Source organism: Anguilla rostrata, chromosome 15 (genome assembly GCF_018555375.3).
Source record: "Anguilla rostrata isolate EN2019 chromosome 15, ASM1855537v3, whole genome shotgun sequence".
NCBI lineage: Eukaryota > Metazoa > Chordata > Actinopteri > Anguilliformes > Anguillidae > Anguilla > Anguilla rostrata.
In genome coordinates, this window is record NC_057947.1 from 34594256 (window position 1) to 34613888 (window position 19633).

General features: G+C 43.3%; 2 protein-coding genes and 1 long non-coding RNA gene across 4 annotated transcripts; 1 reads left to right on the forward strand and 2 right to left on the reverse strand.

Annotated features, from left to right (window-relative positions):
* Nucleotides 1-298: 298 nt before the first annotated feature.
* On the reverse strand, nucleotides 299-6424 carry slc25a6 (solute carrier family 25 member 6). Its single transcript, XM_064309922.1, has 4 exons — nucleotides 6131-6424; nucleotides 3533-4019; nucleotides 2063-2203; nucleotides 299-747 (listed from the first exon to the last, which is right to left on the reverse strand). Exons 1-4 carry the CDS (start codon nucleotides 6239-6241, stop codon nucleotides 590-592), a joined length of 897 nt encoding a protein of 298 aa, XP_064165992.1. The 5' UTR covers nucleotides 6242-6424; the 3' UTR covers nucleotides 299-589.
* LOC135240458 (uncharacterized) lies at nucleotides 641-11153 on the forward strand. The gene is made up of 2 exons (XR_010325698.1): nucleotides 641-777; nucleotides 11059-11153. It is a non-coding gene; the product is annotated as an uncharacterized LOC135240458 (long non-coding RNA).
* Nucleotides 7284-18999, reverse strand: asmtl (acetylserotonin O-methyltransferase-like). Of its 2 annotated transcripts, none has more exons than XM_064309920.1 (14): nucleotides 18808-18999; nucleotides 17456-17587; nucleotides 17212-17343; nucleotides 16736-16783; nucleotides 14393-14457; nucleotides 13548-13612; nucleotides 12841-12949; nucleotides 12080-12431; nucleotides 11578-11752; nucleotides 11079-11251; nucleotides 10301-10433; nucleotides 9654-9797; nucleotides 9171-9293; nucleotides 7284-8923 (listed from the first exon to the last, which is right to left on the reverse strand). In XM_064309920.1, the coding sequence occupies exons 2-14, from the start codon at nucleotides 17546-17548 to the stop codon at nucleotides 8718-8720; spliced, it is 1818 nt and encodes a 605-aa protein (XP_064165990.1). In that variant the 5' UTR covers nucleotides 17549-17587; nucleotides 18808-18999; the 3' UTR covers nucleotides 7284-8717. The 2 variants fall into 2 exon arrangements, with proteins under 2 accessions (XP_064165990.1, XP_064165989.1); XM_064309919.1 differs by having other exon boundaries at nucleotides 11554-11752.
* Between the last annotated feature and the right edge of the window lie 634 nt (nucleotides 19000-19633).

Genomic DNA, 19633 nt, shown 5'->3' on the forward strand with positions numbered 1-19633 from the left:
TTACTATGTTAATGTTGCCTATGTTCAACTATTGACAAGATTGGAGTAGCTCAAACAGCAGAGCCAATATTTTAGAAATTAATCTTTACTGTACATGGAGCACCATCTAGAGGAGGAATACTCTCATTGCAAGAAACAGTGACACTGTAGAACTGTTCAGACATGCACTATTGTACTGTACTCTGGACATCAGTATATGGATTTTAAGCATTACTGATAAAAAACAAAAAAAACAATGACGTTCATTAAATTAATGCCGTTAATTTGCACAAACGTAAAAATTCAGAAATCTGTTGGCTTCTTTCCCCAATATTTTTATTATCTTTGAATGCCCCAGGTCAAAAGAACTTGCGTTCCTGACAGTTGTGCAAAAAAGGTCAACAGAACAAAAATTAAGTACATAGTGCCTAAAACGGAAAGTTCACAGGTCAACAATTTGAGGACGTTGTTGGCCACTACAGCTAAATATGACCAGGACCCCAGATATACTCTACTGGAAATGAGGGACTTGGTGTGAGTGTAACAGGCCTCAGTAGTACCAGGTATTCTTATATTCTTTATTGTCCGAGCTACTGAGGGGGGGTTTAACCTAGACATATTTTTTGAACTCGTCGTACAGGACCAGCACGAAGGCCCCCCCCATGCCGCGCAGCACGTTGGACAGGGCGCCCTTGAAGAACGCTTTGCCGCCTTCCTCCCGCGCTATCTTCCGCCAGCAGTCCAGCGTGCCGGAGTACATGATGTCCGCTGTGTGGAGAGAGAGAGGCCCCAAATCAGGTTTGACCCTCCGAAGAGCAGATTTTTTTTTAGAATGTTTTTTTCAGTGTTCTAGAACTCCATTGCATTCAGTTACCAGCAGTGATTGTGACATCAGCATTAGAATGTTCTGTTAAGACAACATTCTAATTGCATATTTGTGACCTCACACCTTAAAGGGATAATGGAAGCATAATTCACCAGGAGGAATTATCCGTGTGCGCTGTGCACATTCAGTGCATTTGGTGTGGTTACGCGCTGTGCAGTGAAGTGTATGTTGTGTGCAACAGCGGTCATGCAGGGTATGATTAAGTGTGTCTCACAGGCACTGAAAGACAGAGACTGCGCATTGGAAGACAAGGTTTATACGCTGTGTACCATCGAATAGTAGCTGTGTAGTTTGTGACAGAGTGTATGTATTGTGGCATAGTGCTTAAAGCCACAGTATATTCAATCTGAGAATCAGGAGCTGCATTTACAGCCTGAATTCAGATAACCCTGTCAACATGCAATCAGTAAAAGTGTTGAATGTGTAAGTTGCCTGGAAAAAGGCAGTTGCTATGTAAATACATAATGAAATGTGAGAACTTTTTCTAATTTCAGACATACAAATTATTTATTATACACACTTCTAGTGAGTATAATAAAGTACTGAGTTGAGTACGAATTTTCAAAGGTATTCAAAGGTTTGTGCGCTAGTACTGTATTCAGTTACAATGGACAACTGAGAGCTGTTATTTTACCATAGCCATATAAATGCTTTCTGGGGTGGTGGTGGGGGGGGGGGTCTCATCTTCACTCTTAGCAGGTGCAAACTATTCAGTTCAGATTTTATCTCGTCACGTTAAATGTTAGCGATGCAGCCTTCAGTGAGACAGTGATGCATCGCAACAGCAAGTAAAAACGCATTTCTGATCTCCTGAAACATGTCGTTCTAAGCCGTGCGAAATCACACCACTATCACAGCGATGTACCCAGGAGAGGTCATTAAATCACGGCGAGGTGCTGTAAGGCAGGGGCACACAACTCCGGTCCTGGAGAGCCTTTCCACGGGCCGGGTTTTGTTGCAACCGCTTACCTTCGTTTCAGTTTTCTGACAGCTCTATAAAATATGCAAGTTCGCTTCCGTACTTCAGCACAGTTAAACCATTAGGATGCACCTGCAGTCTGTGGCTACGTCTGGCGCTTTTAAAACGTTCACAGATGTCGGAGCGAGACAGGACTGAGCTAATTAAACGCAGAGCAGAAGCTGGCGCACGGTCCTGAGACGGATCGGTGTCTGGCAGGTCGCCGTGGTGACCGTTACCTTGTTTACGGCCGGACTGCATCATCATGCGACGCCTCACGGTGTCGAAGGGGTACGACACCACGCCCGCCACGGCTGTGACGCTCTGCGCGATCATCCAGCTCACCATGATGTGAGTGTTCTTGGGATCCGGAAGCATGCCTACCAGAACCAAAAAAAAAAAAAGAGAAAAGATGTTCACAACTGTCACACTTGACTGCTTTGAGATTTAGTGATTTTTTTCTTTACTTGTTTATTCACGCCTATCCTTTCTAATTAGCATGTGGTCACCAATTACCCACAACAAGTGCGTCAGCATTTTGTCACTTTTTTATAAAATACACTTCATATTACTCTGATCTTAATGCCCGTTGTTCTTCATTTGCTAGAATAAAAACTTTCTCATGAAAGTTTGGATAACTGTTTCTGCCTTACGTCGGTACAATTGTATTTAATATCACACATAATACGTTTATGTTGTATTATTTATCATTAATAAATTGCCAATCTTAATACAAAAAATATGGATTTAGCTTTATCTTGTAAACTACACACTTTGGATCAAATTATATTTGAGGAATGGTAGCATACATCAAATAGGCAAAAGCCATGCTTCATCTGTCAGTTATGAATTATGACAGGAGTCACAACTTTCAGGACAACATGCTCCACAGTTGGGAAGTAGTAGCTGCGAAGCAGTTGTGTAGTTGTGCAGTTGTGTAGAACGATGGAATTACACAGTGTCTGTAATGGACTGCTACTCTACAGACAGAAATAACACGTGCTCATTTTTAATGGTCACCACAGGTCAAGTCCTGCTACTTACTGTTCAACGTCTGAGGGATAATTTCTATGCCCAATCCAGGGTCACATGAAAAGGAACTAAATTCCTGAATTAGGCATAAGCAAGGGACAATCTGTGGATGACTATTAGAGATTGACAATTCCAGTGCTTTGACACTCAAATATTCAATGTTTCCCATAATCAGTTATGCAAGCAGTAAAACCCTACTTTAAATTCTCAAGCACTATACAGAGGTTTCTGTGTAAATGAAGTCTCACTCCGGAGAGATATGCATTCACTCCAGCATTCAGGCTGTAAAATATAAAACATCATTGAACAATCCACAAATCCACAGCAGGGTTTTCTACTTATCTTCTTGATCGCTGGACACTGAATTATGTGGAAGACGGTTTACCCTTAAGGTTTTGCCCAGCCGTTAGATAAATATGTCTCACTTAAGCGGGAACAACAAGAATATGCACACGACTGGATCAGTGTAGAATGAGATAAGCATATAGTTTTGACATGTAATAACTATGTACTTATCGCATGTAATGTAATGTGATAATAAAGGGTAATAAATAGTGACTTATCACAGTGGTCCTTATCAACTATTTCCTCGACAATTTGGATAATATTTTTTTCCCCATCGACAACTGCGACAAATCAAATAGTTGAACAAACCCTGAATAGCCACGCCCTCTCACCTTTAGCCGTGTCGTAGACGCCGAAGTAGGCCGCTCGGTAGATGATGATGCCCTGCACGGAGACGTTGAAGCCCTGGTAGAGGCCTTTCAGGCCGTCCGACTTGAAGATCTTGGCCAGGCAGTCGCCGAGCCCGGAGAACTCTCGGGTCGCGCCGGCCTTGCCCACGTCGGCGGCCAGGCGGGTTCGGGCGAAGTCCAGCGGGTAGACGAAGCAGAGGGAGGTGGCCCCCGCGGCGCCCCCCGACGCCAGGTTCCCCGCGAAGTAGCGCCAGAACTGCGTGTGCTTGTCCACGCCGCCCAGGAAGACCTTCTTGTACTTGTCCTTGAAGGCGAAGTTGAGGGCCTGCGTGGGGAAGTAGCGGATGACGTTGGCCATGTTGCCGCGCCAGAAGGAGACGAAGCCCTGCTCCTTGGGGATGCGCACCACGCAGTCGATGATGCCCTTGTACTGCATGTCTGCGCTGATCTGTTTGCTGGCATGTTGGACCTGAAAGACAGAAGGTGGAGCAGTTAAACGGGCTCTACCTGAAATCCGTCGTGTGCCAGTGTAACCGTGCAGAAACAATCATTGCCAATTGCCATTTAATAAAACATCGTTATTATGTTTTTTGATTGATTGAAACCTTCATTGCAGGGACGTCCCACTGAGACCAAGGTCTCTCTTTCAGAGCAGCCCTGATTACAATATAAACATTTACAGTGACAGTTTTACAAAACATAAATTACAGTTTAGATACAAGGAATTCACATACACCAAGCGTAAATATAGGGAAAAAACATTAAAAAACCTAAAAAGGACATAAGGCAGGGAATAATGATCTGATTGTCCTAATTTATCACTAAAGGCAAGTACATTTGGCCTCTTTTAGTATCATATCCATCACTAGTTTCTTGAAGGACTCGATCGTGATAAGGCAATCTAGCTTTAGTGTATCCTGACATTTATTCCACATATAAGGCGCAAAGGCCCAAATTTGTTCTAGTCTAGTTCTGGGTGCCTCTAACGTAATGTATAGACAAAAGGCACACTTTTAGAATTGAACATACACTACATGGCCAAAAGCATGTGGAAACCAGACAACCGACATCTCGTCCTAAATTGTAGCCGTTAACAGTGCGTTAATCCACCCTTTGCTGCAATAACAACCTCCGCTCTTATGGGACGGCTTTATACTAGATGCTGGTGCATTGTTTCAGGGATTTGCTTCTATTCAGCCAGAAGAGGATTAATGAAGGTCGGGCACTGATTGGGCGATCAGGCCTGGCTCGCAGTTGGCTTTCCAAGTAGTCTCAATGGGGTTGAGGTCAGGGTTCTGCGCAAGCCAGTCAAGTTCTTTCACACCGTTCTCAACAAAACCATTTCTATATGGACCTCACTGAGTGCCAGGGGGCATTATCATGCTGAAACAGCAAAGGGCCTTCCCCAAACGGTTGGGGAAGCACAGAATCGTCTAGAATATCATAGTTTGCTGTGGCATTAAGATTTTCCTTCACTGGAACTAAGGCGCCTAGCCCAAACCATGAAAGCAGCCCCAGACCAAGGGGTGTACAGATACTTTCGGTCATATAGTGTATATGTGTAGGTTGTATTAGAACAAGACAGGTAAACATTAAATGTATTAGAAATATTTGATACACACTCGTACTGTAAGTGAGCCTTGTGCTGCTTTTTTGCAGGCCAGTAGAATCTCCAGTAATTTTGATCTTAAATGGATATAGCTACAAGCTGCAATAACACAAGTCAGCAAACGTTAACTAGATAACCAGCTACAGCACAAGTTTAGTAAATTGGGTAACTGGAAAATCAATGTGCGAGGTTTAATCAAGGTTAAAAGAACGACACGGATTTTTTTCTGATTACCTAGGCCTAACTGCTGCAAGCAACAGTAATTTAGACAGAAAACTTTCCTATATAATCAAAAACAATACTGCGCTTGCAATTTTGCTAGAAAGTAAATAATCAATTTAGCAAAATAGAGATACAATGTCAGATAACTAGATAACGTAATGTGAAAGCGATTTCTTACTGCATGTTCTCACTATAGACTGGCTGGCTACGAACGAGACAGGCCTACACTGCACTGCAGATAAATGCAGGATGTCAGGACGCAGATGCAATGCGCGGTAGCGGATACGGGCTGCGGCATGATGTGCTGATTCGCTAGTTAGCACTCGCTAGAAACTGAAATACAATTCTTTTTTTTAGCACACTGAGCAAAAGCGAAAGAACAAAATGTTATAACTACTAAGCCAATCTGGCTTGTTATGTTAGCGAAGCACGCTATCAATCACAGCACAGATGATGCACTAAACGAGAGGCAAATTAACATTACTTCAATACGACTCCTCAAGGAGAATGCCGAAAGCGTTGCTACAGCAACCTTAGCGAAAATTAGCTAACCGTTAAACATTTTAAAAGTGTGAATTGTCGAATGCAACTTTGGTACCAAGGCTATAAGCTTAATTGATCATCATTTAGGAGGGATGTTGCCCTTGCTATATAACGTTAGCTCTAGCTAGCTAACTACATTGCCCAACTAACCGCAGCACCGTAGCCTCATCATCAAACACAGCCCACTCCTACGATGCAAATTTTACCTGCAGCAGTAATTTGACTCTTTCAATGGGTGCTACTGCGGTTTTGGAAATAGCAGCAGCAACTCCACCTGCTAAAAAATCCTTTAAAAATGAAATAGCCGCATCCGCCATTGCAGTCGTGAATTGTGATGAGTGTCCACTACCTAAACCAACACAGCTATGCTTGACAGTTGAGGATGCGATGCGCTTGGACCCAGATGTTTCTTTGCTGTGACCCTGCTCGTAAAATACCGGACAAAATGGACGCTCTCTGAATTTCTCACGGAGATTAACACGACCCTCGTACGTATCGCGAGATGCAGAGACAGAAAATGTAAAATAGCTGTTCTTGTACAGTTCTGTGTTACGTCAAATGATGCTCAGGCGTTCCACTGAACGCATAGCATGTTAGGAACATCATTGCGTTCAGTGAGGCGTTCCCAGAATATGTGATAAGGGTTCACTAAACATTGGAGGGACACATTGGATTTGCAAACCAAATGTGCCGGCACATTACTGTAAAATATTGCTGATGCTACAATTCACAATTCCAATTTATATTCATATCTCTATCATTAACGCTGAGAAGGCTACTATTCCAATATATTTCTGTTGTAGTCTCTGTCATTCAAATGGGACTTGATTTTGTATTTTTGCTGTTTTAATTTTATTTATAGAAGTCTCTGACCACCGTTTGTCTTAAGAGTGGCTGGTATTGGGACATTTGGGGATTTTGTGACCTAAAAGCAGACAAGACATTTCAAGTGACCCCGAAGGTAGTTTGTAGTTACAGAGCTCTTATGGTTCCAGAGGCTGGGCATTTTATAGCATTGTATAGCTTTTATAGCAACATGAATGTTAGTTTTATATTGTGCTGATTGTGTTACTTCTTTCCCAGTGGTCCCAGGTTGCATGCTGCACATAGTTCTGACCAAAAAATAAGATTCAACATGATTTTGAAAAAGAATAATCTGGTAATATACGTACACATACACAACCTCTATATTTTTATGGTCTTCTGTTGGCCACCATATAAAGCATTTATAAAGGACGTTGTACAGGACATTAATAAATTCTGTATAATCATGAGATATTATCTTAATGAATTACCCACCTGCTCAATGCATTTGACATAGCATGATCCACAATAATAAAACACAAACACTCTGTCCAATTGGATTCAGCCAATTCAACTTTATTGTCCACTTTGCTTAAAATGACAATCAGAAAGGGGGGGAAACACTGTTTAGACTAAACTTTGATAGCTAAAATGGCAGTAAGAAAGTTTCTGGAGTGACAGATGTGCACATCTGCAGATCTGTGCACTTGCAGCAGGTTCCACTATTCCCCCCACATCTGCACAGGCATATTCACAGCCCTCTGCTTGGCCCTGCCCTCCTCTTATCCGGTGTCTTTGCCCAGAGCACAGCTCACACTGTCAGACAAAATAGGTTCTAATGGACACTAATGGATTAGCCTGCAGGGGTGCAGGGGGTGTTCCCAAACCTTTATCTGCGCAAAACACCCCTGTAGAATTAGCATTGGGTCGCGGGCTGCTGGGTAGTTCACTCGGTAAAAGCACCGCTTGCAGTGCACGCACGAGTAGGTACGGATCCACGTCGGATCGAATCCGACCTAGGACATCGTCGAATGGCCGACAGCCCTGCAGGGACATCATAAAAAGGGATATAGGGGGAGGGATTCAGGCAGCGGGGATAGCAGTGTTCGTTGCTCAAGCAACCCCTTGGTGGTCATCCTGGTGGCCGTGGCTTCCTCTCTGGGCACAGGTATGATTGGGTCTCCTCCGCCCCCACTCTGTGTGTGTAGCTTGTGGCTGCGGTGTGAAAAGAAGCAGCTGGCTGGCACCGTGTGTTTCGGAGGGGAACCGCGAGTTGTCTTTGCTCCACCGAGCCAGCAGGAGTTGGTGCTAATGAGCACGCTTGTACATAGTTTGTGAACTGGACATTCCAAATTTGGGTGGGATTTCGGATGTGATTTTAATTATTTAAAAAAAAAAAATTAGCATCCTGTGGTTGAAAACATCAATAAAATGGTTAACGGTTCACAGTACAAGCAGCATTGTAGTGGCTATTTAACACAATGCCATTACATCATCTATATCAGAAATATGGCAACTTGGAATCATATTAATATATAAATATGGGCGATTACAATATTAACAAGAATGTGTAAACCTGACATGGTTTTCACACTTTAATCGAAAGTCTAAATATTTAATTCATGGAATCATTAATACATTAGCAACCTTTTTCAGGTTACCTCTGGTTTAGTGGACAGCCCACCTACAGATTTTAGTGAAATAATGCCACACATCATAATAATGCCCTCAACATCTGCGTACTTGGAAAAGAGCCACAGAGTTGATGCTTTCCAGTTAATGCATCAGTGTCCTCACAACGTCCCTACAACACAGCAGCAATGTTGACGACATTATTATTTCAACATTATATTAGGCTTTGACAGGGATGGCTTTAAAATGATGCAGATCATATAAATCACAAAGGGACCGACAGTATGTGAATCCAGATGTGGATGCCATCAAAAAAAACAAAACAAACAAATTGGCAGGCACGTCAAACAAAAAAAGTCATTCTCTTATGCAAAGGAGAGCGTCGAGGAAGTTGTGCGTGTGTCTGACGCGTGCTTGGGAGAAGCCGTGCTTGTTCATCAGGAGGAGGTACTCAGCCGCACTCCTCTGTCTCCCCGCGGTCATACTGAGAGCCTGGAGCAGCGCTCTGCTTGGACGACTCCTCTGGTCGTCCAGGAAGATCTCAGACACCAGCAGTCCACAGCCTGCGTCAATGCAAACGTTAGCGTTAGCTTTACCTACACTTATTTACTCTGCAAACCTACCCATAATTTCTATTTTTATATATATATATATATATATATATGTATTCTTATTGAGCAGGTTCCCAATGGACAGATTAAGCACTGCTGCACTTTTGAATTGTGTAAAATCTACTGGGAATAATGTTTCAATCATTACAGTTAAAGAACAGACAAATAAAATTGAGGGTTTCTCCAGGAAACACCTTACCTGGAGAACATACTGTTGACAATTTACTCAACAGCAGGTCTACGTTCTCATCGGAGAGGTCGTGTAGAATTCTTGCCAGGATATACAGATCTGCTTTGGGAAGATCGTCTGTAATGAAGTCCCCTGTTTGGACATTGAAAATCAAAGTCAGCTCTGCAACCTTGTTAGGTGGTTCTTTAAACATAGATGCGACATTCCTTATCCAAATTCAAATGCGCACACACACACGTGTACACACACAAGTGCACGCTGATTTGGAAAGCCGATTCGTGGGTGGGTGGTGAAAACAAGCTGATGGGGCAGAATCCAGCCTGCTAACACATTAATAGAGCACAGAGCAGTATTATCTTCAAAGATTTTAAAAATTCTATTCGTACCATTTTCAAATACGTCTACTGTGCCACTAAGAATAAGATAAAAAATTTTTTGAGTGTGATCAGCTCAGGAAATAATGACTTTGACTGGGAAAACAGTGGAACCCACCGGCTACGAACGTGACCCTGCTGGTGTCCTGGTGTTTGGGGCAGAACTCTCCGCTCATTTCGGCAACCGCAGGCAGGTCAAAGACTGTTACCGACAATCCAGGATGCGCTCTGGTGAACTCGTAGGCCATGGCCCCAGTGCACCCTGGGTAAGAAGAGTAATAACGTTTACACGGCAGTTTTAAAAGATCCAGAAGCACTACAATGAAAAGGTGGGGGGTGATTCACCTCAACACCCACCAGTGTTTATCAACCACCTGGGTGACCCATAGAAGTCACTGATACTCGCCATAAGTTAAGGTGGAAGTTAATAAGAGGGCGTAAGTAGACAGCCAGACTTAGAGTGTCAATGTAGGAATATGACCATGATACCAAGGAACCTCCCCACTCTTTTTGAATAGTGCCTTGGCATCTCTGATGACATCACTACCACCGAGCGTTGGCTCGTCCTGTAGAGGTGTTCTCTATCCCCCTACTCCCTTCTATAATTCCATACAGACCGGGAGACACTGCTTCTCAGCATTCTGCGCTATTAGAGTCCATTGGAGTAATAATCATGTACAAGATTTGATGTGCTGGTGATGATGAAATACACCAGAAAGCATGAGGCGTAAATGTAGTTCATAATAAGCACATGCTGTACTCTACCTCCCAGGTCACACGCTGTTTTAAAGCCAGAGAGATCAAAGGCCGTCGCCACGTCGCCTCCCGTCACCATGGCGATACTGTGCATGCCCTTCATGAATCTCAGCCTCCTGTCCTTATCGCTGTAATGGTCATCCTTAATCAGCAAAAACACACAAATATGGCAGCATTAATTACGACAGAAGAAACACATCTACTACAAACCACAATAACCACTCGGCCACAGCTAAGTGGCCCTGCTCTAAAAGGAATTATCAACCTGCAGATTACATTTCTCTGTGCCAAGCATGCCTGGCCTCAGTTAATCAGATCATACAACAATTTCACAGCCATCAATAGACAATGACTATAGTTAGCATAACAGCCCCAAACTCCAATCTATTCATGTTTATAATATGTATACAGCTTTGAAACACAAAGTACATAACCACTTGGACACTGAAAATATAGACATGCATGTGAAAATCTCAACAAAACACTTTCAAAGTGCAGAAACATTACTCACACACACACAGTTCATAATCTCCACTGGTTTGTAAGCAGTTCCAAAGAATGTGTGAATCTATGTAGTCATTGTAATCAGTGGCTTCAGTGGGAAACGCTGAGAAGGCCTCACACCTATGACTGCTTCACAGATGGTAACTCGGCAGATAACCCAGAAAAAACAGTTTGGAAAGACAGACGGTGCCTGAGACAGACTGACAGATTCAGCAGCTTTCGCATGCCGCTGCCAGCTCTCTATTTCTGTCGTTTTCTCCCAGAACCACCCTTGCAGCGTCACCTGAAAAGCGACTTTGGGCCTCTTCCCAAACTGGCGGCCCCCCTCCAGCACGGCGAGCTCCAGCTGGGTGCACAGGGGCCAGAGGTCCTCGTTGCAGTACAGGATGTACCCGTGCAGCGACCGCTCCCCGGTGGACACCAGGTACCGGCTCACCGCGTCCGCGTTCCTGTAGGCTGGGGAAAAAACCCGTCAGACTCGCAGTGCCACGCCACAGCACCGTGCCGCATCTGGGCCATGTCCTGCTTCTTTACGCCAACACCAGTGCTGTGTATCTAACACAGTAAACACCCATTGTGAAACCATGGTTACGCATTTAAAAAATAAGATAAATTCCTACACATGCAGAAACCGTTGGGGGAAACAGTATAGTCTGTTATGCTTTCAGAGAACATGCTTCAGCAGGGACATCTTCACTGCTGCAGAAGCAGCCCAGGTGTGCTGTGTACAGGTGAGCCGGTCTCACCTGTGGTCTTACCTGCGGTCTCGCCTGTGGTCTTACCTGTGGTCTCTCCACGCTTGATCTTGGTCAGGAGGTCCAGCGAGACCAAGGCATCCAGCAGCCGCTCAGCAGCCTTCTCAGGGGCTTGGATTTTCCCAGAAACCTCTGCAGCGCTCACGCCCTCCGCAGAGGTCAGGAGGTCAAACACTTTCAGCTTCGAAGCTACAAACAAACACTGAGACAGACGGAGACCACCACGTGTACGTTACAGAGAGTCCTGGTAATTCAGTCTTCTGGTGCGTTTAGACATTTCACAACACTACCTGTGATCTAAACAGGCCTAACACTCAGCAAAGCTGCACATCACCAGGATAAAACAAAGCCCCAATATAAGAGACAAGCCCATAAGAGCTCAAAATGTCTTTCATTTGATCCATTCATGTCTCTATTACAAAACCATTCTGGAAAAATTTGTGACTTTGATTATAAAGAATTTTTCTGATAGCAAGAGCAACTTGCTGAACAGAAAAAGAACACCAGCCTTAAGTCCAAGATACTGTACCTTAGAAGCCTTGAATCCATCCATTAGCTCAACAATCTTGTGCGGAAAGTTAGGGTTACGGTCATCCCCGCCATGTGGCCCAGCGAAGTTTGGCTTGTGTGCAGCACCCCCGCTGGCCGAGCCTGGTACTGCGCCTTCACAGCCCTCGCTGGGGCCTCCCACAGTTTTCCGGTTCTCTGCACATTCTGTCAGTTTGCTCCACCCCAGGGGTTCAGAAGGCCGGTCGTATATCTGCCCCAGTCTCTTGCAGAAGTGATTCAGCGGGAAGCCCACCACGTTGAGAAAGTCTCCCTGCACATACTCCACCAGCATGCCCCCCAGGGCCTGGATCCCGTAGCCCCCGGCTTTGTCCCTGATGGGCAGCATCCAGCGGAGGGGCAAAATGGCAAAATGATCAGTGTCCACAGGCGTAACTTATGTAAGGCACCTTTGTTTATTATGCAATTCAGTTGTCATTATTGTTAAAACCCACACCACAATCATGGTTCTCTTAAAATGAATTGGTTTCTGTTAGAGCTAGGCTTTGCCAGAATGCTGCTCCGGTTGGCTGTTAAACAAAGTAAACCCAAAAAAAAAAAGCTTAGCAGAGCTAAAGTCTAAACATCATAAGTCATGAAGTTCACATTCTCCAAAGTGTTCAACAGTGTCCCAAAATGTAACAGAAAAACTGATAAGACTTCAGTCATTCTACACTGTAAAAACCACAGTGATCAATGAAGTTCCTGGAGGTCAAAACAGGCAAACAGTGGAGCTGTACTTACATTGGTTCCCCACTGTGAATATATTCCCAGAGCATCTCTTCAGACAGATCAGCAAACTTTACCTTGGTCTCTTCATAAAAATCATAGACTCTGTATTCAACTTCCCTACCTGGAGAAAAATAATGATTGCCACACTTTAAAGATCACGCAGGTAGTTGGAATGTGACAAAAAACAAAGGTTCTGTACTAAAGTTATTTTTTTTTTATATCAACCTGTTCTAATACTTTTAAACACTGGAAGCAAAAATAGATATCTTGGTGTTTTACTGGCAATCTGCAAGGGTCTAAAAACCAGAGTTTATAGCATGACACCGTTAAAATAAATCTCCCGTTAACTTATTGTGACAAGAAAAAAAAATCAAATGGCATTAAGTACACTTTCTGAAAAGCCATTTATGTTTGCGTTTCCTCGAAGATCAATGGAAAAACGTGCTCAACTCAAGCATATTAACTAATAATTGGGTGCTGAATCCCACAAACTATAACTTAAAGGTGTATGGTCGATTCATTTAATCTTTAGATGTGGGATCGTGACCTCTTCATTAATGTTTTGGCTCATTCAGCACACTGAGGAAGGCTTAGGCCAAAACGTTTGTGCATGCCGGGCCTTCATGCGTGGATGCAATAAAACAGAAGTCTGTAATATTCTCCTGAGTGCTGTCTGTTTTTCTTTTTAAAGTTTGCATTTCCTGCCAGTTTGTTCTTACCTTCCGGTTCCTGGCAGAGGGCAATAGCCACCCCAGTGAATACACTGTGCTCTTTACCGCTCAGCCTGAAATACATTCATTTATGGCACAATCCAGCACAAAACACATTAAAAATCAACCATTCTGCATCCTGTATTCACTCTGTAAAACACACGAGGTCATGCCCACAGTTATTAACAAAAGGTCATATGCATATGTTAACATTGTACTGCACACAAATAGAGAACTGAACACTCTGCTCATCATGTATAATATTTCTTTTCCAGTTCCTGTAATTGACTCCATGCCACTGCTTGTGTTTCACGGTTCTTGCACACCGTTCCGCTTGGCTTAAATGTCTTGTTACACAATAATGTTGTTCTAAGCTCAGTTTATTGCAGGAAGCCCTATATGATGACTAATGTGGAAGGTAAGAAAGAGAAATGATAAGAATATGGTGACGATGGGGGCGTTGGGTCCAGCTAAAGCACCCGACAGAACGATGGAGAAGTGCTACTGTTCTGAGGAACAGCGACTGTGCTGCTCAGCTTCTGGACTGCAGAGTAAATACTGCAGAAATCTGCTCGCCGGTTACACATGGTTTGGGGGTGTGTTATCTTTGAACTGTCATGGGACTTTGCAGAGATAGGACAGACTTTACAGGTATGATGGGACATTCCAAATGGGAATTCAATGCAACGGGAAAAAAGGTGTTATATTCTGATGATGATGATGAAGACCATGGTGCTTCACCATGGAGAAGTACCCATGAATATTCTCTTAAGTACACAATGTTCAGCCCTGCTATTTTCTAGGAAATTCACACCCAGTTCCTGACAATAGTTGAACAGACATTAAACGCTAACCTGGAAAGCATATTGTAGGCGTCCTGCTTGTCAACTGGCTTCTCCAAGATTAATCCGTCCACTGTCTGAGGAAAAAGTACCGGAAGGAATCTTGACAGGCCAACAGGTGACATAACTCCACTGTGTTATTTCTGCTAACCGTCCAAAGACTACATGGAAATCTGTTTATGGAAACACTAAACTGTATCAATTACCTGCATTCAATCCATAATTCAGTTATCGATTTAGTCCAATGCGCAACTCCATTGAAGGATGATATTTTGTTTCTTGCCTGCCTAAGTGAATTGCTTTATGGCAGGGGTGCACAACTCTGGTCCTGGAGGGCCGATCTGCGTGCTGGTTTTTGTTCCAACCGATTACCATCGATATAGTTTTCCGACAGCTCTATAAACTATGCTGCTTCACTCCTGCACTTGAGCTCAGTAAAATCTCTAGGATACACTTGCAGTCTGCGGCTATAGCTGGTGCTTATACACATGGCAGATCAAGATATGAATGGGCTAGTTAAATAAATGTTGGCAAATGCTCACACAAAATCCTGAAATGGATTGGCCCTTGTTGTGCACCCCCCTGCTTTATGGGAAAATTTTTAAACAAAATCATAAAATGTGACTGATTTGATTAAAGCAACATGCACTATCTGCAACTAGAAGCACCACAAAGAGGCAAAACAGTAACATTGCTCTTTGGAAAATATCTGTGTCATATGCAAGTATTTACGAAGCAAGAACAGAGGCCTGTATCACAGAGCAGGATTGTTGGATAACTGGAGTAAAACCCGGAATCCTCCCAAAGCTGGAACATGGACAGAAGTAAAAAGAGCCGTTCTGGGTTTTACTCAGTGTAGTTATCCAGCTAACTCAGTAACCCTGCTCTGTGATACAGGGTTTTACTCAGCGCAGTTATCCAGCTAACTCAGTAATCCTGCAGCTGTGATACAGGGTTTTACTCAGCGTAGTTATCCAGCTAACTCAGTCATCCTGCAGCTGTGATACAGGGTTTTACTCAGTGTAGTTATCCAGCTAACTCAGTCATCCTGCAGCTGTGATACAGGGTTTTACTCAGCGCAGTTATCCAGCTAAGTCAGTAATCCTGCAGCTGTGATACAGGGTTTTACTCAGCGCAGTTATCCAGCTAACTCAGTCATCCTGCAGCTGTGATACAGGGTTTTACTGAGCGCAGTTATCCAGCTAAGTCAGTAACCCTGCTCTGTGATACAGGGTTTTACTCAGCGCAGTTATCCAGCTAAGTCAGTCATCCTGCTTCTGTGATACAGGGTTTTACTCAGCACAGTTATCCAGCTAACTCAGTCATCCTGCTTCTGTGATACAGGGTTTTACTCAGCGCAGTTATCCAGCTAACTCAGTAATCCTGCTCTGTGATACAGGGTTTTACTCAGCGCAGTTATCCAGCTAACTCAGTCATCCTGCAGCTGTGATACAGGGTTTTACTCAGTGTAGTTATCCAGCTAACTCAGTCATCCTGCAGCTGTGATACAGGGTTTTACTGAGCGCAGTTATCCAGCTAACTCAGTCATCCTGCAGCTGTGATACAGGGTTTTACTGAGCGCAGTTATCCAGCTAACTCAGTAATCCTGCAGCTGTGATACAGGGTTTTACTCAGTGTAGTTATCCAGCTAACTCAGTAATCCTGCAGCTGTGATACAGGGTTTTACTCAGTGTAGTTATCCAGCTAACTCAGTAATCCTGCAGCTGTGATACAGGGTTTTACTCAGTGTAGTTATCCAGCTAACTCAGTCAACCTGCAGCTGTGATACAGGGTTTTACTCAGTGTAGTTATCCAGCTAACTCAGTCATCCTGCAGCTGTGATACAGGGTTTTACGCAGCGCAGTTATCCAGCTAAGTCAGTAACCCTGCTCTGTGATACAGGGTTTTACTCAGCGCAGTTATCCAGCTAAGTCAGTCATCCTGCTTCTGTGATACAGGGTTTTACTCAGCACAGTTATCCAGCTAACTCAGTCATCCTGCTTCTGTGATACAGGGTTTTACTCAGCGCAGTTATCCAGCTAACTCAGTCATCCTGCTTCTGTGATACAGGGTTTTACGCAGCACAGTTATCCAGCTAACTCAGTCATCCTGCAGCTGTGATACAGGGTTTTACTCAGCGCAGTTATCCAGCTAAGTCAGTCATCCTGCTTCTGTGATACAGGGTTTTACTCAGCGCAGTTATCTAGCTAACTCAGTCATCCTGCTTCTGTGATACAGGGTTTTACTCAGCGCAGTTATCCAGCTAACTCAGTCATCCTGCTTCTGTGATACAGGCCCCAGGTGTTTATAAAGGGATGTGTAAACAGGCCTTGTTTTAGTGCCACCGCCACTTACCACTACAGTGTCTGCTCCAATCACAATGTCTGGGGTTTTTAGGTGTTTCTGGGTAAAATACAATGAACAGAACAATCAGCACCAGAGATTAATCGTGGAGGAACACCTACAGTTTATGTTTGTATGTTTTTTTTCTATGCACTGACCAAGTTATGTGCTTTTCTCAGTAATTCTGCCAGCTACACATTTAAATTTACAGGTGTGCAGTGTACCAACTGAGCTCAGCTGACACATTACAAATCTTAAAAGAGGAAAATGTAGAAAAATAGTCTCCTATAAGCACACGCTCCAGTGAGTCAGATGCATGTTTCTGCCATTGTAACAGTGAATTTCGCCATGTCTCCTTCAAATAAACACAATGAAACAGAAAATAAACTAAACCTGTTGCAAGGCATATGCCCTGTTCTCTGAATAGCCACAGGCAGGTATTAGGAATCCAGTTTGTAAAGGGGAAACTCCAAAAAGGGGTCACATACACAGGGCATCCTCTTGGCCACCTCCAGAGCTTTCTGCCTGGCTGTCTCCACTGCATACTCATGAGGGTGTTTGAACAATGCCTTGTCCAGGGTCTCTTTAAACCAAGATGGGACGACCTCAAACTTCAAGCCCTGCGACATGGTGGACAGCGACAAAAAAATGAAATTAAAACCTTTAAAATGCCAATTTTTTATTTTTTGATTCATACATCTATCACACAAGCCCAGTCTTAAGCAGTCTTACCACATTGGTCAGGATTTCCCGCCTCCTGGGAGAAGCACTCGCCAGTACTACCAGCTTGCCAGTCAACTTGGAAATGACAGGATTCAGCACCATAGTGTTTGTTTTCCTCTCTCCTTCTGATATTTACGAAGCCTGAAAGTCAAAGTTGTTGATCAGAAAATAAATAGGACCCATATGTATGAGGCCCTGTATGACCCAGATAACAACCTGTAAGCCTACATAGCTTCTAATCCGAAGTCTGCCTGTGGGCTGCATAATTTGTCTGTACCAGCCAGTAAACCGCGCATCGACGGTGAAAGGCTGAATTTGTATCAGGCTGGCTATAATAGCTAGCTAGCAACGAGCATGTGAGCTAAAACCAGCTCCATGTTATGACTTCTGTTCTTCGTAAATGATTTATGTTCAGCTCGGCTCTACACTTCACTGAAACCTGGGTGAGGGCCGTCACATCGAGACTGCATACTCGGTGACCAAATAACAGCGAAGACAATGAATGCAAAAACACTTAAAAGGCGGTCTCAGAAAATGCTCTGGAAAGAGGGTGCTGTTAAACAGTGTGTGTTCCCACTTGCCTTGCCTGTTTGCTCATTTTACCGTACAAGAGTCCTAGTCCCCATACTCCGCGGCACTAACCAAAACAATTTTGTGAATGTATGAACACAGTAGGTCAAAGGGGAAAGTCTGTTTGATTTGGACAGATGCATTTCACAAGACAGATAATGCAGGCATAAGCTGTGCTTAATACTCAAACAGCGATGCACGTTTCTGAATTTCAAGAGAACACAGCACAGCAAAAGGTTCCCTTCAAAAAGTTACGGATGTAGCCTTAAGAACTGTATCGAAAATGTATTATGCAAAACATCGATGGCAGTGATATCATTTAAATGATTTGATGTTAAACACGCCAGTTAATCGCCTTTTCCAGCATAGACACACGTGAGAAATCAAAACTTTCTAGTAAATACTGGTCCATTAAAAAATATCTACCATACTGTCAAACCCAGCACGTACAGTTGACAGTAGGCTATGACAGAGTATGCTCATAAAACGATAAGATATTAGTGGGTTATATCGCAAAGCAACCTAATTTAAATTATGTGTGGTGATGCGAACTCTGAAGCAGCTAACAATGATCCAGTAATATAAATATTAAAATAAATAAAAATTGCCTAAATGTGCAGTAACAGTTCGGTATTTGTTGACTCTCTCACTATGAATGAAGTTGAATTAAGCTGGCTAGTTAACCAGTGAGATACAATGACTGCGTGCAAATACGAATGTTGCTAGAAGACGTTAATAAATTAACTCCACATTAATGCACTATTGCACTGCTCAGCTCGGTAAAATCATACCTGCTCAAGAATTTAGTGGGGAAAAGTTAGCTGAAAATGTTCTGTGAACAGGACGAAGAATGTCTGCACAGACGCATTACGGACAGAGCGGGACAGGAAGTGAATCTCAGGGAGAGACTAGAGCGAAGATGGTGGTGAATATGGCAAGATGAAAATGTGCACTCGGGTTTATTTTTTCTACAGTCTATGGCAGGGGTGACTCCAGTCTAGGTCCTGGAGTGCCGCAGTGTGTGCTGGCTTTTGTTTTTACTGGGCACTTAATTGATCAATTAAAGCAGTTGATTACATAGATAACTCACCTCACCTGGTTTATTTTGTGTAAGTGGTTGTTGTATTTAAGGTCAAAACAAAAACCCGCAAACCCTGCGGCTGCCCAGGACCGGAGTTGGCCACCCCTAGTCTATTGTTTAAACAGAAATGGCATTATTGGAGCAAAATTACTTTTTTGCTTTATGTATCTGCGTCTGCTAATCTTAACAAAAAAAAAAAAAAAAAAAAGCTTGATAGGTTACATTACAGCTGGGTGATTTTGTGAAGCATGTAGCCTATAATTTCAAATGTGACAAAATGTTAGTATTATTTCAGGTAGATTACTCTTGTCACTATATAGCCTAGCTCAGTGTATGCAGGTTTTCATTCCAACCAATTAATGCTGCCTTAATTGAGTCCAATTACTCATTCGGCCATATGTGTTTAACTGCATTGAAGCACAGAATATAAGAAAATTTTTATTTAGACAATGCGGGTCACCATAGACGTCGGGGCACCATTGTGCACAAACCTGCATCCCTAATTCAGCAAATAATTTAACTAATTATATAATCAA

Coding starts and splice junctions, on each gene's coding strand:
- slc25a6 (XM_064309922.1), bottom strand. CDS start 6,241: ATGGCGGATGCGGCTATTTCATTTTTAAAGGATTTTTTAGCAGGTGGA. Junction 4,020..6,130: donor GAGTCAAATTACTGCTGCAG/GTAAAATTTGCA, acceptor TCTGTCTTTCAG/GTCCAACATGCCAGCAAACA. Junction 748..2,062: donor GCAGTCCGGCCGTAAACAAG/GTAACGGTCACC, acceptor CTCTCCACACAG/CGGACATCATGTACTCCGGC.
- asmtl (XM_064309919.1), bottom strand. CDS start 17,548: ATGGTGCTGAATCCTGTCATTTCCAAGTTGACTGGCAAGCTGGTAGTA. Junction 14,458..16,735: donor TTGGAGCAGACACTGTAGTG/GTAAGTGGCGGT, acceptor CTTTTTCCTCAG/ACAGTGGACGGATTAATCTT. Junction 12,950..13,547: donor CCTCTGCCAGGAACCGGAAG/GTAAGAACAAAC, acceptor ATTTTTCTCCAG/GTAGGGAAGTTGAATACAGA.